This window comes from Leptidea sinapis, chromosome 17, assembly GCF_905404315.1.
Source record: "Leptidea sinapis chromosome 17, ilLepSina1.1, whole genome shotgun sequence".
Taxonomy (NCBI): Eukaryota; Metazoa; Arthropoda; class Insecta; order Lepidoptera; family Pieridae; genus Leptidea; species Leptidea sinapis.
In genome coordinates, this window is record NC_066281.1 from 9,989,295 (window position 1) to 10,010,000 (window position 20,706).

General features: G+C 35.6%; 1 protein-coding gene across 6 annotated transcripts; it reads left to right on the forward strand.

The window, feature by feature from the left end:
• The first annotated feature begins 2,634 nt into the window (after positions 1 to 2,634).
• LOC126968965 (activating signal cointegrator 1 complex subunit 1) lies at positions 2,635 to 18,799 on the forward strand. Of its 6 annotated transcripts, none has more exons than XM_050814218.1 (9): positions 2,635 to 2,779; positions 3,176 to 3,272; positions 5,456 to 5,593; positions 8,077 to 8,176; positions 8,958 to 9,090; positions 10,914 to 11,042; positions 12,061 to 12,221; positions 16,356 to 16,528; positions 18,485 to 18,799. In XM_050814218.1, exons 3-9 carry the CDS (start codon positions 5,479 to 5,481, stop codon positions 18,766 to 18,768), a joined length of 1,095 nt encoding a protein of 364 aa, XP_050670175.1. In that variant the 5' UTR covers positions 2,635 to 2,779; positions 3,176 to 3,272; positions 5,456 to 5,478; the 3' UTR covers positions 18,769 to 18,799. The 6 variants fall into 6 exon arrangements, with proteins under 6 accessions (XP_050670175.1, XP_050670178.1, XP_050670180.1 ...); XM_050814221.1 differs by having other exon boundaries at positions 5,467 to 5,593; XM_050814219.1 differs by lacking the exon at positions 2,635 to 2,779 and adding an exon at positions 2,797 to 2,959.
• The last annotated feature ends 1,907 nt before the right edge of the window (positions 18,800 to 20,706 follow it).

The window sequence follows — 20,706 nt, forward strand, 5'->3', positions numbered from 1 at the left end:
AGTAGGTGTAGTTCGCATGCATCCTGTGATAGCCATACATGACAGTCTTTGAAATCGTTGTTATTTATTACACATGGTTCTGAGTTTAGTTCGTGAACACCAAACTACTGTGCCATAACATATCACAGGCCGTATCGCAGCTGTGTAAAGCCATAATACGATTTTCGGGGCAAGACCCCATGCATTCCCTATCATTCTTCGGCATTGCCAGAAGGATATTGTGGCCGTATTTATCTTCGCATCTATGAGGGCGCCCCAGTTTAGCTTGCTGTTTTAGAGACTGAGCGTTTGGAGATTAAATAAAACAACTGCTTGAGTAGTATGAAGACTATGTGGAATATATATTTTACTTCAGTTACACGATATATTATATACAAAATCCTTAAAACTAGTTAACCAATTACGATTGTTACTTAAAAATATTCATAAGTTTAGAAATTACACAATAAGAATTTAGAATAATATTATGTGTTCTATCTCGCTCTAAAACTAATACTATCGCAGTAAGCCGGCCAGCGAGCGCTTGTGTAAACTCGCGTCGATGCTCAATCGGCGGATGTCAAAGAGTAGGCACTCTTGTCACTCATTGATTAAAAATGAATGAATAGTGATCGACGCGCTTTAGTAGAGTACGCTCAGCCTTGTTGTGAGGTTGTGTAACGCGGTGCATATGACTGGTCACTTGAGTATATCTGCGGTCTTCGAGAGAACGTGACGATGTTTGTACTTCGATGAGATGACTACTGGTGATCTGCATGATTCTATGACTTGATGTACAGCATTATGAAATGGTTCTTATAAGAGCTAATATTACGGTATATAAAATAATATGTTCTTTTAAGAACGAATCTTTCGGCATACGCTTATTACAGTTATAATGTCGATCTATAATGCTACGAAGGTATTACGTTACAAGTTAGATATTTGACATTTGTATTAATTGATGTTATTGGTTGTAGGTACAGCTACACTGTCAAGTATTACGCCTAAATAATTTACTTCGTTTGTTAATTGGAGTCCAGTGTTAAATAGTTTCGGCAGTTTGTAATTACCTAGAACTCTATTGTTTGTGAACAATACCAGTTCCGTTTTCATTGGGTTAAATGATAGATCGTTTTCTATTCATCATTTTTCCACGATTTTTAAATGCCGCATTTGTTACTTCTCATACAGTATTGGCAAACTTTCCGCATATCAGTAAAGTTAGGTCGTCTGCGTAGCCTACAGTATAGTAGTGGTTTTCGTTGAGGCTGGCAATCAGATCATTTACAACCAAGTTCCATAGAAGAGGTGAGATTACACATCTTTGGGGACAGCCTTTGGCAACTATAGCTTTCTGCGTTTCACCTTCATTGAGTAAAATTATGAGTTTGAGCATGTTTTCAATCCATAAAGTCAGAGTTGCACATACAACACGGCGTTGTAGGGCTTCTTTCATTCATCCAGGAAGGTTCCTAGACAAAAGATCTTTTCCAAAAGTGCACCTTCTATAACGTTCACTACAACGTGTAGTGCAGAATCAGTGCTTTTATCTTGACTGTACGCATGTTGATTTGGGTGTAAGGGTATATTCCGCAGGTAATTTTCCCTCAGTTCTCTTTCGCACAGCCGTTCTAGAGTTTTTAAGGCAAAAGAGGTAAGACTGATGGGTTTGTATGATTTAGCATTAGAGTAGTCGCTTTTACCCCGTTTCGGTATGAAGATTACTTTCACCTCCCTCCACTTCTTAGGGATGTATCCATGCGCTAGACATGCCCTGACAATGTTAATTAACTGGATGTGCAGGAACTCTCCTCACCATTGTATCAATGCGAAAAAGATCTCATCCGGTCCCGCCGATTTAAAGGGGTGGAAGGAATTTATAGCCCACTTCGTCTTATCGGTCGTCACCAATAAGGATTGGACCAGTTGCCAGTCAGCTTCTTCAGCAGTTATGTTTTCAACCACCCAATCCATCTGCTGGGAAGTGCGTTTCTTTTAATACACGCTCTGTTTCTTCTGGTGAGTTAGTGAAAGTACCATCAGGTTTCCGCAGGGATTCGAGAATATGTATAGGTTGATTGGAGACCATTCTTCTTACCCTGTTTGTTTGGTTTTGGCATTGAATGCCATTGTAGTATTTACGACAGCTTTCTGATTTTCAGAGCATGAAGATAGAGTTGTTAAATTACAAGTTGACAACTAATGGTTTTTTTGTTTTGTATATCTGCAATCAGTCTTATACTTACTATAATCATATATGCAGCCAGTTATCATGTGCAGAGTGTGCTTCCCAGGGGAAGCATCTACTGCTTACTTACTCTCTGGAGTCAAGTTTTTGCACATCATAGCTAGCAAGCACTTTTTGTAGCTAATGTTTTCAAGAGGTGCTACTAAAACATATGGGTGGCAAGACAGTCTACTTTTATATCTATCTGCAACTAGACTTATTTCATATTTGATTGTGGAAATGCCTAAGTATTGTACATGTATTTCAGCATTAGTAACAAACCACGGTGCACTTGAAATATGTACAGAACAAAAACATTTTTAGTTAAAAATTTATAAATACTCATAAAACATAATAGATAATTCATGCATGAATCAAGCTAATTGTATTGTGCTAATCCATATAAAAAAGATCAGGGTATCAACGTCACTGTCATTTGTTATGACATAATTAACATGTTTAGCACAATAATGTTTTTTTAAGGCCTTCCAGCCGTTTGTGTTATTAATCATATTACATAATATTATGTTCACATAACTGCTTTTGGCTTGTTCTAAATAAATAATTTTGGTACATATTAAGACTAAGTTAATTGAACTAACTAGAAACAAATATTACAATAATTCACACTGTGTGACAAAAAAAGATGCAATGTCTGTCTAAGTGCCTTTTTCAATAATTGCAAACTGATTCAAATATTCTTTTACATGTATACATTCAAAATATAGTTTTACATATTTTTCATAATAGGTATATCTCACTCACTTGATTTATCTCATATTGCATGTATCAAATATACATTTGGAATTATTTTTGATTTTAATTAAAGCAGTAACACACACCACTTTTGAACGGAATGGCACTCAGAGATATTTATACATCTCCTTCATTTGCCAATGTACACATGTGACATAATATTTGCTGCTATTTTTGAGCTATTCTTTTAAAATACTTCTTAAATTACAGCTTGCTGGTCTGGACTTGGAGCCTCAGGCTACTAAAAGTGCTGGTTGTTAGTTTCCTCCACACTTACACAAGCAGTTGAAGGCTAAAGAAACAAAGGGTATTTTTTTTTTGTAAAACAATTGTAAAAATATAAATACACAACATTCCATTATAAAATAAAGATATTAATAAGATATATACAACAAAGAAATGCATTCAGGCTTAAATATATATATAATGCCTGCAATACTATAGAGTAGGCTAAAAAGGTAAAAAATTATGCTACAACTTATCTTGCGATTCAGAATTGTGATATTTTTAAAAGATTTATTTAACTTTATTTATAGACACATCACATAATATTAAAGCCCTCCTCGATCCATAATATATGTGATACATCTGAATTGATTGAATGTTTTATTAAACAGCTTCGGCAACTGAGTGTCCATGATTCTGTCAATGTCATGTTGGAGAGGATACATTTGAATTTAGTATTGATATTTTAGACAAAGCCATCTAAATCTCATTGATTGTAAAATTAGCATCTTTTGAATATAATTTTTTTTTTAGAATATATTATTAGATTTTATTGGAAAAACACATAATATTACTAAAAAGAAACATTGTGTTAGTTGTAACTTAATATTATTTTGTTTAATATTGAGGCATGTGGCCAATAGGTCACTCTCAAGTAAAAAATAAAATTCCAGCGCAAGCAAAAAAACTGTTGCTCATTGTTGTTGTGATGTTGGTAAAGTGCAATAAAGAGAGAAGAGAAAGAAAAATTGTTAAATATATTTTTTAGTTTTTTTTAATGGAATAGGAGGACCAACAAGCGTTACGGGTCACCTGGTGTTAAGTGATCACCGCCACCCACATTCTCTTGCAACACCAGAGGAATCACAGGAGCGTTGCCGGCCTTTAAGGAAGGTGTACGCGCTTATTGTTAGGTACCCATGTCGTATCGTCCCGGAAACACCGCACAAGGAAGTTCATTCCACAGCATTGTAGTATGTGGAAGAAAGCTCCTTGAAAACCGCACTGTGGAAGACCGCGACACATCCAGATGGTGGGAATGATATCCTTACTTGTGGCGTGTCGTGCGAAGGTGGAATTCGGCGGCAGGAATCAGGTTAAACAGATCTTCGGAACAATCCCCGTGATAAATGCGGTACAAGCCACACAATGAAGCGACATCTCTAAGCAACGCCAAGTGATCCAGCCGTTCACAGAGCACTAGGTCTGTGACATTTCGAGCTGCTCTACGTAGCACGCGGTCAAATGGATCGAGCTGATACTGGGGTGCGCCAGACCAGAGATGACAGCAATACTCCAGTGTGGCTGGACCTGCGCTTTGTAGAGCGCTAGAATGTGGGCCGGCTTGAAGTATTGCCGTGCTCTATTTATGACGCCCAATTTCTTCAAAGCCGATATGGCTTTGCCCTCCACGGTATTGGCAATCGCTCGAAATTTCGAGACCCAGTATTCCGATACTAGGCGAGGCTTTAAGGGAAGTGTTGTCGAAGAGCGATGATACGGCAAATGGGGTTTTTTTAGTGGTAAACGCGCAAACTTGAGTCTTCTGGGGGTTAAATTGGACAAGGTTCAACTTACCCCATTCCGCGACCTTCTCAAGAGAGGACTAAATAGAAGACACAAGTTTCTCCCGGCACTGCTCGACAATTTCCCGAGAGAGCCCTGCATGGCCCGTGTATACGGCATCACCAGTGGTGTCGTCTGCATAGCATGTATGTTGGAGGTGTCCAACCATTCTGCATATAACTATCATTGATATGCAGACGAAATAGCGTGGGAGGTAGCACATATTTATATATTTACAAGGAGTTAAAACTAGGGAGATGATTTTAACAAGGTGGCTTCTCCTTACATTACATGAATTTGTAAATTCAGTAAAGCAACTTGTAGTTTTCATGTTGGACAAGGCCAACTGACTTGACAGTAAAACATAGAAATCATGGTGTGTTTAAATTATTCTTCATGAATGTGTCATAACTCCTTAATATGTAACTTATATAAATTTTGAATCACATGTTGTTTGAATGGGCCTGGCATATATTTAAAGATTAGATATGAAAGTTGGCACTGTAATCGGTTTGTAGGGACGCTTCTTAAGCAAAAAGCAATCATATATCGTGTAAGTACACGTCATTATAAGTATAATGTCAAATATCAAAATAAAATTACACCCTTATCAGAATTTCACAGCATTCAAATCATTTTAGGCTATGTTTTATCATAATATTGAATAGATTGGAAGGTTTTAATTGTATTTTTTATTAGATATTTGCTGAATATTTACTAAAATGAACTCTATAACAAAGCCGGAAGTTGTATGGATTGAAGGAAGATGTTACAGAGTTAATGATTCCTCAACAGCAGATGTCAGAAGACTTATTGAGCATGATATTTATGAGAATGGTAACAAGCTTAAGTAATTTATTATATTGCTTTTATTGCATTAGTACTTATTTTTTATGATAAGAAGTAAAAAGAAGAGAGAGAGAGCAAGAAATTCAACTGATGGTAAATGAAACACCCTTAGATTAAGAATTATTGGTCTATGCTGTGCTACAACTAGATATCACATAAAGGCATAAAAGGCATTTATTTTCTCAAAATTGATTCCTTTAGAATTCTTTTTGATGTCATTTCTTATAGCTACTAGATACTACTACCGCTTCGGAAACAAATGGCGCTCTGAGAGAGAAGAAGCGGCGCAAGAAACTCTCCCAGCATTCTTATTTGTGCTCTTTTCAATAAAAATATACAATATTGTACAGTCATTTCTATCGCTATAAAATAATCACAATCTAGTCCCAGGCTGCCCGATCATTTAGATATTCAGCAGTAATAGGATTTACGACAGAGCCATTTTTTTATAAAACATTTAAATTTATTTATAGATAATGCCTGAACAGTGGCTGGGACTTTATTATAGAAGCGTATACATTTACCCTTAAAGCTATTATGTATCTTATGAAGCCTACTAGAATTAGTCACAAGCAATCCCTTATTTCTAGTGTTATAATAATGAAAATCACTATTAAGAGCAAAAAGGTGATGATATTTGTGAACATATATTAAATTTTCATAAATGTACTAAGAATGAACACACTACTTAAGAACAATAGCTTCTTTATTGCGGAAACTATTAGATGCTTGTGTGTGTGGCATCTTGAAACTCAATGCCATCTTTCATATTTGTGTAATTTTACATTGAAAGTAATAAAATACAAAATAATTATTGATATGTGATCAGTGTCTTTTATGTTGTGTTGTAATATTTTTACAAAGTCTTACTACGTAAGCGGGCATTTTAGTTTCAATTATCAGCAAAGTTTAACAGAACATGTTGCACATCAATGTCACACATTGTTCGAGATTGGCTCCAGTGTGCCCGTTTGGGTGTAGTAAAAGTTGCGGCACTTTCCAACTACACCTGCGGTATCTAGTTGGAGCGCAGTGGATACCAATCATTAATCTAATAAAACACCTTAACATTGCATTGCCACTCAGGATTCATGTAAACCCACAATTAAGAGCATCATGATTTTGTTCAACAACTAGAAACAAATTATGTATTTTCAATACTTACATGGAACTTTTCAAACCACTATATAAATAATGCTAGCATTGTTATGCTTGGTGGTAAGAAATGTGTTCCCATAGTACTCATCTAGCCAGCATCTTGAGCAAAGGATGGTAGCTTACTGGTAGAAAATTTATTGAATTAGACGTTACTTTGCGGATCCATAATTATACAAATGATTTATGTTTTCTTTAGTGTTAATTCCGCCAATATTTCTTGTCGAGATTCATCTCGTGCCAGATTTTGACGAGACAAAATCTGGCACGTCCTGAGGATGCCTCGTGTAGGGGCGAAACACGTGTCGAATTGTTTTAAAAACAAATATTGGTGGAATTGACACTAAAGAAAACTTAAATCATTTGTATAGCTTACTGGTATATATAATATTATCATGACTATTATTAATGCTACTAACTGTTTTGGGATTAAACCTAATAATAATTAAATATATTATGTAACAAATAACTGTTATAATATAATTTAAAACATTTTAATCAACCACCGCATACAGGTGTAACAACTTCAATGCCTGTATTGCTGGTCCACTGACAAGGTGATATTGGTGATGTTCTGTTTTTTTTTAAAGTGATAACCCTCACTTCTAGGATTAATACAAAAATAAAATTTTATGAACGATGCGGGATTCGAACCCACGAGCTCCGGCGTTCCGTGCCGGTGCTCTAACCAACTAAGCTAACCGTTCGAGTACCGCCCCGTTATAAAATTCTGTTTGCTTTGTTCAACTTTCAGGTTGTGGCTGCAACTACAGGATCTACATTACAGTTGATAACCTGCTCAACCCCAATATTTGCATATTAGGAAATTGACTTGAGATGTCGCTCTTGTAAATCTAAACAATATGTTATGTTTTTTTTAAAGTGATAACCCTCACTTCTAGGATTAATACACAAATAAATTTGAAAAACAAAATTTTATGAACGATGCGGGATTCGAACCCACGACTTCCGGCGTTCCGTGCCGGTGCTCTAACCAACTGAGCTAACCGTTCGAGTACCGCCACGGAACGCCGGAGGTCGTGGGTTCGAATCCCGCATCGTTCATAAAATTTTGTTTTTCTAATTTTATTTGCATATTGGTGATCTCAGTTGACTGTCTACATTTTAGGTACATAAAATTTATGATTGAATAAACATGCTAATTAAATTAAATCAACCAATCAATTAACACTATAAAAATATATATATAGTAAACATTGTCTCATCTAACTAGCAACCAATGTGTAAACTTCCACTGCAGAAAGAGTTGAAATAGAGGAATATGATATAGAAATAATATTATTTTATTTTTTTAGAGGTGGAATTTCAAGATTTGGATGGAGATGAAGATAATGATGACTGTAAAGTTGTTATGGTACATCCAAATAGATATTATGCCAATCTTCATGTTTCTCAGTAAGATATTATCTATACTAATATTATAAAGCTGCAGTGTTTGTTTGTTTGTTTGTTTGAACGCGCTAATCTCTGGTACTACTGGTCCGATTTGAATGATTCTTTCAATGTTAGGTAGTCCATTTATCGAGGAAGGCTATAGGCTATGTTTTTTTTTCAAAATTAGGGATCCGTAATAAAATTGCTATTTTGTAACACAAGGTGTAAAATCGAACACCTATTTTTGCGTGCGCTGCAAAAACTATTGACAATAAAACAAAATGATGTACAGGCTATAATATAGGCAATATTTTATTACTTATAAAACTATCGCGTGAATTATACTTTATATGGCAAAACAACGTTTGCCGGGTCAGCTAGTCAAATATATTACAAATTTAAATGCACATTAAATTATTATTATTAATTTACATACAATAAAATATGATGTGGTGAATATCAAAGTAAAAATGTGGTAAAATTTTGATACAATGAAGTAAATATATGCAATAAAATAATATTTATTGTATAATTCTTAGATAATTTATATGTATAGTCTCATGCTAGACAACCGATGAAAACAGGCCAGGTTTATTATTTTAGTGTGTGTGACAAGCTACATTTTACACTCGCGATTTGTATGTCACTTTGTGTTAATGTCCATGCATTGCTTAAAATAGTAGAGGTTAACAGTCAACCTCAATTATTTTAGACGGCTGTCACTGTCTATCTAGAAGTATAAATTATCTAAGGTATAAACAATTATACAATATCACTTATTTGTATATTCTTTACCTTTCAGACATTTCATGGGCAAGATAATAGGAAAAAAGGGGGCAACCAAAATGGGAATTCAACGAGATACAAAAACAGATATCAAAATACCAAAACATGGAGAAGATACTGACATTGTCATTTATGGCCCTGCACCTGCGGTATGAATCATTCCTTATTGCTTCTCTCAATGTAAAATATATAAGGCGCAAATTCGGCCTCATATGGAGTACTGTTCTCACCTCTGGGCGGGTGCTCCCCAGTACCAGCTTCTTCCATTTGACCGCATACAACGAAGAGCGGCTCGAATCATCGACGATCAAGTCATCTCCGATCGGCTTGATTCTTTACCATTGCGTAGAGATGTGGGTTCTCTCTGCATCTTCTATCGCATTTATCACGGGGAGTGTTCAGAGGAGCTGTTCGGGTAGATTCCAGCGGCCGAATTCCACCACCGGGTATTACGTGCATAGTACCATCCGCATCACGTAGACGTCTGGCATTCCACAACCGCGCGTTTTGTTTGAAATTTCTTTGTGGAATCAACTACCGTCAAGAAAAAAGCATACTCCCACCTTAAAGGCCGGCAACGCATTTCTTGACACACCTGTTGTTGCGGATGTCCATGGGCGGTTGCCTCACCTCTCCCCATCCCACGAGCCTCTTGCCCGTTTGCCCCCTCTCATATAAAAAAAAGTATTGAAAGCAGCTTATTATATATTGGGATCAAATTATAATATTGAATTATATTCATAAATACAATTCAATCTTTATATCATGTTTAAAAAAATATTATTGGAATGTTTAAAAAAATTAACAACTATTCTTTGACAATAGTAGTTACTCAGTGGGTCACTAGGGGGCAGCCCAAAATCAGCGCTGTGCTTGTATTATACCAATACAGGATGACACTGAGTCAGCTCCTTTTTATAACAATGACTAAAAGTACCTTTTAATTAAGAACATCACTATAATTTTATGCATATTATCCTACTAATCTTCCTTTCTTGGCGTGTGTCTGTGAAGTAGTTGTTCTGTACATAATAAATAACATACTGTTTTTTATGAATTTGTCAATAATATTTCAATTACATCATGAATTTTTTCGTAAAATATGCTCTCTGTTGTTTAAATGAAATTGTTTCACAGCAGAACTGTCAAATCGTGCTTCAAATAAATTCTCTCATAGAAAATATGTCCATACAAAATAATTAATATTGGAATTAAAAATAATTATGGGTCCAAATCGAAATAAAAACTATCCCATCGCTCAAGTTGGACTAAACTGCACTCCATGAAGTAATCCCCATTAAAATTTTATTAGGTTAGGAGTTCACTGGATTTATACTTAATAAGAAAGATATTAGGTTTTTTTTGCCTTTGTAATTTTTTTTGTTAATTACTTTTATAGTTATATAAGTTTTTAATTATTTTTCTCTAACCTCTGTAACTCTTTTTTACTTATATTATTCTTTGTGGTTTGTTTTTGTTATTAATAAGATATTCATTCAATTATTTATTTTGAATGTGAAATATAAGTTTATTATTAAACAACAGTTTGTCTACACAAACCACCAATGTTTACAATTTAGATTTGTTTTGAATGATCATCAAAATTTCTAGACTGATTTTGTTGGTATTTTCATGGGCAGATTTCTTCTATTCTTCTATTTAGATTATATAAAAGGGTTCTTAATGTTAACAGAATCCTTTTTAAAATGTTCATATAATTCCATATTATTGAAACCTACATTAATAGCATAGTTGAGGGCAGTCTAGTGGATATTGAAAAAAAATTTTGTGTTGGTAATTACAATATTGGTTTCCAAACTATTGTGTTTTTAAATAATTAATACTTTTGTACTTGATAAAATTTTACAATTTAAAATTTTTCACAGTATGTGAAATAAGTCAATCCAATGCATTCTAGATTGGTTTGGCTGACATTTTCTATTTTAGTTTGTAACATTATTGTTAATTCTAGAATGTAAAGGCAGCTCGACGCAGAATCAATATAATTGTAATGGCGGCCAAAGAGAAGCTACCATACACACATTTTATATCTATACCGTTCAATCAAGCCGCTGTCATGGAAAGATTTGAGAAATTTAAGGTTTGTTCTATTTTATTACAATAAAATTTGAGAAACAAAATTTTGTGAACGATGCGGGATTCGAACCCACGACCTCCGGCGTTCCGTGCCGGTGCTCTAACTAACTGAGCTAACCGTTCGAGTACCGCCACGTTATAAAATTGTGTTTGCTTTGTTCAGGTTGTGGCTTCAACTACAGGATCTACTTTACAGTTGATAACCTGCTCAACCCCAATATTTGCATATTAGGAAATTGACTTGAGATGTCGCTCTTGTAAATCTAAACAATATGTTATGTTTTTAAAGTGAGAACCCTCACTTCTAGGATTAATACACAAATAAAATTTGAAAAACAAAATTTTATGAACTATGCGGGATTCGAACCCACGACCTCCGGCGTTCCGTGCCGGTGCTCTAACCAACTGAGCTAACCGTTCACATTGAATAAAATTTAATATTTTTTCAAACAAACATACATGTACATATATCCAATGCAATTTGTCATGCAATGTTTTGTTTGTTTTGATGTCCAATAAGCAATCTTGAATCCCATTTTTAATGAAAGTATTTGAATTTAAATTTTAAATAAGTGTTATAAACAGTGTTGTCCTGTTTTGAATGTTTTTTTGACCCAAGTTTTAGGTAATTTTATTTAAAGTTTTTCTTGTACAAGATGTGGACAAATGAACGTACATATCACCTGATGTCAAGCAATCATCTCCGCCCACATTTTTCAGCAAAAATGTGTTAGAAAGCACACAACAACATCTCCATAGCCAATTGATCCAGCCGTCACAGACCATTGGATCCTCGACAATTGGAGCAGCTCTGCGTTTCACGCAAATGTTGAAATGGTCAAATGCTCAAACTGGGTTGCATCATACCACAGAGCCAGTGACTCCCAGTTTCTTCAAAGCCAATGTTTCTTTAGCTCCTGCTGAATGTGATAGATTAGGTTGAAATCTATGAACTAAACATATCAAATTAATTATTACTTTAAGATTATCTATGTACTTAATGCATGTATTTATTATATCAGGCAACAGTGTTACGTGATTACAACGGGAGAGGTTTGGATGAGTCATGTTTTATAAGAGCAAGTAAACTTCATATCACCGTTAGAATGTTGTCTCTCATGGACAACGAAGAGAGATTGCTGGCTTCGAAAGTGCTCACAGAGGCAAATGAAAAAGTCATAAGGTTGGATATTATTTAATTGAAAAAATCAGTTAGATGGGACGACGTCAATGTGTTTTTTAAATTCCTAGCATCAGTCGCGGGCTAGTGCACGTCCACGTAGATAAGGGGTTTTTAAAAATAATAAGCAAGTTTCTAATTGAAGATTATCTCATGTCTCTATTCCAGTTCCGGTTCCCGTTTTCGCTCCTGTTCCCAACATATTATATGAATCTTTTTTTGTGAAAGATTCCTAAGGCATACTAATCCTACTATTGGTATAGTTATAGCTCATCGAAGTGAATTTCAATTTCACACAAATCTCACGGGAACCATTGATTTTTCCGGGAGAAAATGTATCCTATGACCTTTCCCAAGCTCTAGTCTACCGCTGTCCCAAATTTCCTCAAAATCAGTTCAGTAGCTCCGACGTAAAAGCGTAACAAAGCAACTTACGTTCACATTTATAATATTAGTAGGGATATTAATGTTTAGATGCATTGGTAGGTGAAGATACGCACGGGCTTTTTTCAGCAACTACACATCTACTTCACCTATTTTATGTGCCGGGTGCGGCTAATCTTGCAATCCCAACTCCTCAAGGTAATTTAACAGACATCTGATGTTACCATGAACTCGGAGGAGTCCTTAGTGACTAGTCCATTATGTGGAATACCCGCTATGTGGCCAGTCCCCTGCATTCAACATTCATGTTTTGCGGCGTGTCTTCTGCCTCCATGTAAGTTCACAGGGGACTGTCGGTGACAGCTAACAATATGTGTGTAAAATGGGCCGTGAAAGACTTGGTCGTAAGGATTTCACCGACTTACGAGACAACTACTATTGGACATGCGGGCGAGAGATTCATTCGTCTGTCTGATCGAGCCACTCTCTTTAACTGTAGGGATTTATTTAGGGCATGTCCTGATATCGACAATAAGTAATTGGGAAACACTCAAAATGTTTAGAACTGACCAGACATTGCTAATGAAAACTTTTTTGAATTTCAGTTATAGAACTCTTTGGTAACCTAATATAGTATATTGCATTCATTTGTCATTTGTTTTTGTGAATTGGCGGCAAATCTAAAACTCTTGTTACACGTGAAAATTAAACTCACGCGAGAAAATTTTCGGTCAATGATTTATTATGACTTTTGTTGTGGGCTTACTCAACAACAAAGCTATGATAGGCTGCGATTAGCATTTCTTAATGAAGCCCCATCTCGTGCTCCTATTTACAATTGGTTTAACGAGTTTAAGCGTGGACGTAGCAATCTCAATGATGATCCGCGTGAGGGACGTCCTTTAACAGCGACTACTGAAGATAACATCAGTGCTGTGCGACGCATGATAGATAAGATAAGAGAGTGACTTATCAGCAGATACGGGCAAGCCTAGGCATTGTTATGAGTCAAATTCGAAAAATATTACACGAACATTTAGGCGTCAGGAAGCTTTGTACCAGATGGATTCCCCATACTTTACCCGCCAACCAGAAACACCTTCGCATGGACTGGTGTCGCCAAATGTTAGATAAGTTCAACGGTGATGAAAGCTGGATATATTGCTACGAACCCGAAACCAAAAAACAATCAGCTCAGTGGGTGTTTCCTTTCGAGGATCGGCCAATTAAGGTGAAGAAAGGAAGAAGTCAAGGAAAAAAGATGATTGCCTCATTCTTTAGTCGGAAAGGTCATTTCGCGACAGTTGTGCTAGAAGATGGAAGGACAGTTACTGTAGACTGGTATGTCAATCGCTGTTTGTCTGTTGTCTTGGAAAAAGTTCGACAGCAGCGCCCTCGAAGCAGGATCCTCCTTCACCACGACAATGCTTCAGCGCACTCCGCAAAACGGACTGTTGAATATTTGACTATGGCAGGTGTCGAGATAATGAGTCATCCGCCATACAGTCCTGACCTGGCGCCCTGCGACTTTTATTTTTTCCCAAGAACTAAAGATAAAATTCGAGGTATTCGCTTTACGAGCCCTGAAAATGCCATAGAAGAGACCCCTGAGGAAGAATGGGAAACTGCTTTTCTCAGTGGTTCCATCGAATGCGACGATGTGTAGAGATTAACGGAAATTACTTCGAAAAACAATAAAAGTATTGGCAACTTTCTACATTAAGCCGTTTTTCATTTTGTAAACATTTTCAGTGTTACCTAGGTACCAAGGTCAAGTCATCTTAAATCTCGCCATAAAATTTTGTCTTCCTTTAGGATTAGGCTAATTGTGGCTTTATCGACATAAACAGGTTTTTTAAGTTCTAACAGCACATAGCCCTTTTATTAATCGGGGGATTAATCATGTTCTTCGACAAATACTGTGTTATTAATAAACGCGAAGTAAATTTATATTCCAAGTTTAAAACTTTGCCTTCATCTCACTTTTTTGTCACTACTACTACTACTACTACTATACATGACAGGGAGTAATTTTAGACTTGAAGTAACTTTACATTGTATATCTATCGATAGTACGATGTAACATAAATATTAATCTAAAAATATATATGAAATTTCGGATAATTATCGAAGTTTCTACTATAAATAACGCGATCCTATTTAAATAAAAAAAAAACATGGAAAAAAATATGTGACTTATTTAATATATATTTATATACAGGTTGTAAAATAACTATCTACATCCTAAAAGTTGGGGGTTGCAATAGGACCATGAATCTGAATATATTGGCACTGAAAATTTCCAAAATAAAAAAGTATGTTATGCAGTTACTTTTTTTTTACAATAAAAAAGGAATGCAGTCTGTTTATGAGTCATAGCTATCTTATTATCTCTGTTAATAGCCTCTAGAATTATAACAAGGGCAGAAATGTATTTCGCCGCAAAAGCTGACAGCATTAGAAACGCTGTACAAGTGACATTGACCCTTATTACGTAGGAATTATAATTGCATTACAATAATGGCTAAAAAGTTCACAATAAACTTTGAATTTTTTTTTCTGCAACAAGGACGAAAACCTAGATTTATTATAGAAGAACACGTGCTTATGGAGTACAGCAGTGTGGCCGAACGACGGGCACAAATACTAAAATCACCAGCATCGCTTCCGGATGCCTGCAGAAACTTAAAGACTGCTAGACTTCTGGAACGATCTTGGGCTGGTTGGAGTAAGAAGATATTTTAAAAACGCACAATGGCCCAATCAAAAGGCTAACCCCCTTATTCATAATAGTCTGCTAACTTAAAGCATTGCTAATTCGCACTCTGTCTTCTTCTATTGACCTAAGTCAGAATGAGAAAAAACCCTCCTTGGCGGCTGTTTAAAGTTAGCAGACCATTATGAATAAGGGGGTAAGTGTTTAAACAGTCCAGCTAAAGTTATTTACTAACTGTTTCACTAAAGCGTACCCGTGACATTACAATCTCACTAAAACCAGGCAGTTAAATTGTAAGAAATGAAGTCGATTGACAATCTACCGTTAAATGATAATATCACGGCTTTGACAATATATCTGCGACACATACAAAGTGATTGAAGGATTAGCGAACAGACTTAGTTCTGCAGCATACGCGGTTAAAAAGATTAGACAATTAACTGCCATAGATACGGCGCGACTAGTATACTTTAGTTATTTCCATAGTATTATGTTCTATGGTATATTGCTATGGGGCAACGCTGCCGATATTAATACAATATTTGTGCTGCAGAAGAGGGCTATTCGCGCTATTTATAACCTAGGTCCTAAAGAATCATTGAGAGCAAAATTCAAAGAAATTAACATCTTGACTGTTGCTTCCCAATATATTCTTGATAATGTAATGTTGTATGTTCATATCACATAAGTGAATTTGCCAGAAACTGTCATAACCATAATGTTAACACCAGGAACAGACATAAACTGATGATGCCTACTACTCGGTTAAGTCGAGTTAGTAGGTCTTTTGTGAGGCGATGTATATGTTTTTACAACAAGATCCCAGAAAATGTTCAAAACAAAAGCATTTCGTAATTACAAAAGAAAGCCCGCTGAGTTTGTTGCGCCCATTCTTCTCAATTCTGAGGCATTCATTTTGGAATGGGTGGTATTTTTTTGACTTTCAATAAGTAATGTCACATCCTATTTTGAATAAAAATATTTGAATTTGAATTGGCAGTTTTCCTTACACCTAGTAATTATTTGTACGATTTTAGACCCATGTTGAAGGACTACTTACCACTCAGAATAAGACTGAAAGGATTGTCTTATATGAATGACGACCCCAAAGAGATGCATGTATTATATGGCCGTGTTGAAGAGGACGAAGGCCCAACTGGAATTCTACAAGATACTGTTAATGCTCTCGCAGAATTCTTATATAAAACAGGTATTAAATAACAGCTCAATAACACTAGAACCCCTTATTTAAAGGAAAAATAATTTACTGGCGATCTGAGGTCAGGGTTTAAGGCAGGGGTGGGACAGACGTCTTAAAGTGACGTTTTCAGAAGACTGTAGTGCCATCTGTTAGTTGGCCCGAAAATGAAAGCTTTGGCAGCTGTCACTCGCTTTGAAACCTTTCAACTTTTCTTTAATTGTGTTACTGCCCACTGGTCATAAAATGGCGGCTACGTCTAGCGTTTGCGCGTGTATGTAGCTCTCGTGTTCCATTTTGCATATTTACACTACTAAATCTATCCTTTATGTTCTATGTTGTGACAAAATTAGATAACTAACTCTACGTCCAATTTCAACATGGTAAAAAATTGCAATACCTACATTAAAGAGTAGGGTTAGTTATTTAATTGCGTCACAACATTAAAAATGAATTTTATAATTTGGAGCTTATAATAGTCATTTTCGGGGCCAATCTCCAGATGGCGCTAGTTTTCAAATAGCTCATAATGCGTAGAGAGGGCTCTCTTTCCCTATATATTATTATACTCTTTGGTTTAAGGGTAAAAACGGTTTATCTTGATTTCCGGCGAAACTACAATACCTATGGAGGAATGTTAAATGAAAGATTTATAAATATATTTGATTTATATTTTTAATAGTAATCCATATTTTTGCTGCTACGAAATAACAGATATATGAAACTCAATTACTTTTTGATAATCCCTTAAAATTTTCCAAATATTTCCCACAGTAGGTAATGTATATTTCTTTTCACACCATGAAAAAGTAGAGATTACAAAGAACAAAAATCTTGGGATATAAAAGGTAATTTTTTTTATAAAATTTCGTGGATTTTTTTCCCGACAATGAGTATCTAAAATGGTTTAGAGTTAATACGAACTATCAACGCTTCCCGCCACGATACGCAATTATATATTATATTTATATAAAAAAAAGCCCGCTGAGTTTCTTGCGCCCATTCTTCTCAGGTCTGAGGAAGTCTCTTTTGAATGGGTGGTTGTTGACGTTCAATAAGTGATTATAAATCCTATTTTGAATAAAAATATTTGAATTTGAATTTGAATTAACTGCATTTTTGTAAAAGTCCGACCATGTCTTAAATTTGAATTTGGAATAAACTTTTTTATGCACCACAACACTTCTTAAATGTGCCAGTAATATTCTCAAATGATAAAAATTTCTTACGATATTATATTTTCTAAATGTTCGGAAAAAATTACAACCGCCCGTTTTTTTACCAATGAGTTTATAACCTTAGTTACTCAATAACCTCACCATTAATAGTGTCCTAAGCGATTTCACTGACATCCCAAAAAATCAATCGTTAACGACTAACCCGTTTCTTATGCCGAGTTAATTTGTCCCAGGCAGAATCACGTTATTCTACTCATGTCCGGCTGTAACTACTTACGGCCCTTCCCAATGTTCAGTCTATCTCTTACTTGAGATAAAAATCGTAGCTATCGTTGACTTTTCTGTCTCAATAAACTTATTGACGGTAACTCACCTTATCCGTGCACGCTGTCTGTCAATGGGACGACGTATAGCTTACCAGCGATAGAAGTTTGTATGGAAATTGCCATTCACGCGTCCCAATATAAGGCGATAAGAATGACTTATCGAGTATATTGGGACAGCTTCAGATTATTCACACCTAATTACTGACAGTAGAAGGTAGTAATTTATCTTATTTGTATAGTTATATAGTATGAAGGTAGTATAATGTTATATATTATAATAAATTAACTTACATCTTCAATTATTTTTAATGTATACTAACATAACCTAACTTTATTATTTTTGGGCTGAATTCGGGCTTGCACTTGGTACATTTAGAAGTCAATAATATTTCTTGCGTAAAGTCGATATAATGTATCTTGTTTTACAATTCCATTGACGTGCTATTTACAAAAACGTTTTTCAGGTGTTGTGATCAACAGATTTAATGACTCGAGTGTGAAAATGCACGTCACTTTGATAAACACGCGATATCGAAACTCAGGTTCACAAAGCGATGAAGAGGGTTCATCCAGCAAGAAAAACACAGCAAGAGAAAGTTTTGATGGTTCGAAAATCCTAAGCTCATTAGGAGATTACGATTTTGGGGTCGTAGAGTGGCGTGATATACATTTATCACAGAGAAGTGTGGTAGGCCCTGATGGTTACTACCAGGCAACCCATGTTGTATCTTGTGTTGGTAATAATTAACTGTTTAAGAAATAAATATTTTTTTATTTGATGTTTATTTTTAACACATACCTACGCCCCATGAGGACTTATGATCCAGTTGCGAAATGACTGGGAAAATGAGACTTAACATCTTGTCTCAAGGTGACTAGCGCAGTTGTAGTGCCATTCAGAATTTTTAGGGTTTTATAAGAATCCTGAGCGGCACTGCATTGTAATGGGCAGGCAATCAATAACCATCAGCTGAACGTCCTGCTCGTCTTGTCCCTTATTTTCATAAAAATCATGAAGTTTCAAGAGAAGGGTTTTGTGATGAACACGATCGAAGGTTCGCTTTATCCAAACATACTGCCATGTCTTCAGTGGCCGCCGTCTATCTTTGTGTATGGTATATTAGAAGATCGACTCCGGTTCGTTCACAGTCAGCTGAAGTGATGTATTGAACCAGAGCTGTGATCTGCCACGGTATCTGTATGTTCTGTAGCGTCACTTCGGCTGTTGCAACGCACAAGCAATCTGATCATCGGAAGGATACCAACTTTAGCTGTAAATGTTTTAGCTGTAAAAAAAATAGAATCCTGTTGAGTCTGTCCCGTTTGTGCTGTCTTTGTTAGACGGCTAGTCCACAAAAAAGGTGATAAAATAGACCACAACCAACAACACAATAAAATAGGCAACTATAGACCGATCACACTAATCCTGATCCTATCCAAGGTATATTATTTAGAGTATTTAATCTTTTCAAAAGTTTGGTTATCAACGGGCTATTAGAAAATTGTAATAAACGAAAAAAGAGACAACCAGCCAAAAACTGGCGTCTTGAATGAAACGGTGATGTTATACTCTACTTGTAATGCATTCAAAGTACTAGATTTCATGGCTCCAGTCATTATTCTCATAGCTTTTATTGGATGGAATCTAATCATAATCTATTGATATTCAGCTACATAACATAACAGACCTTAAAGTGTTACCTATGGCTTAAAGTACTAAATCAACGGCATATTGAAGCATGTTTAGAGTTCGGAAGTGAAGATTCCAAGTCATAAGTATATAGGTTAAGACGTATCGGACTGAGTACAGATCCTTGTGGAAGTCCTTGCCATACACGTCTACTTTCGTCCCGGTGTTGGTCAAGTTTTATTATTATACCTGTCAGAAGGTTTATAATAAAGCTAATAAGAATTTTCAGGATAGATAGATTTCCAGCAGAAGCAACCTACTCAGCTGTTTTGGCGCCAAACCCGGCGCGGTCATTTTAAACGACGTCATAGTAAACGACGCTGATAATCTCAATCATCATACGACTGGATTTTTCACCATTGTGCAAGAATTATTTAAATATTTTTCGTCCTCTACCAAAAGACGGGATATATTAAAAAAATATGTCATCAATCTGAGCTTAAAACCATTGTCTGAAACAAGATGGTCAAGCAGAATAGATGCTATCAAACCGCTGTTTACAAATTTACCAGAAATTTATGATACCTTATACGTAATATCAAATGATCAGAAGGCAGAATGACGCTAAATGACTATCAGAAAAAATATGCTCCCTTTAATTCATTTGTTCACTAAATATAGGGCATATGATTTTGACTAAAGTAAATTTTGTGAGCAAAATACTGCAGTCCATCGATATGACTGCAAGTTGCTTTAGATGCTTTAACGGAATTAAAGAAGTTTATGATAAATTAGAATCGACGCAAATTTTGGGGAAATTGTAAATGATGCCATGAAAATTGCCGAAAAATTTGATATCGAGGCTGAATTTGAAACTTCCAGATTCAGACCCTAAGACGTCGTAAGCCTCTAAAGAGTTTTGATTATGAACACGAAGACCATACTATAAATGATCTGAAGACCGCTTTTTAAAATTAACGTATTTTTTTAAATATTGGATCAAGCTTTATTCTCCGTAGAGGAATGATTTAATTTATTGAATAATCGAATGACGTG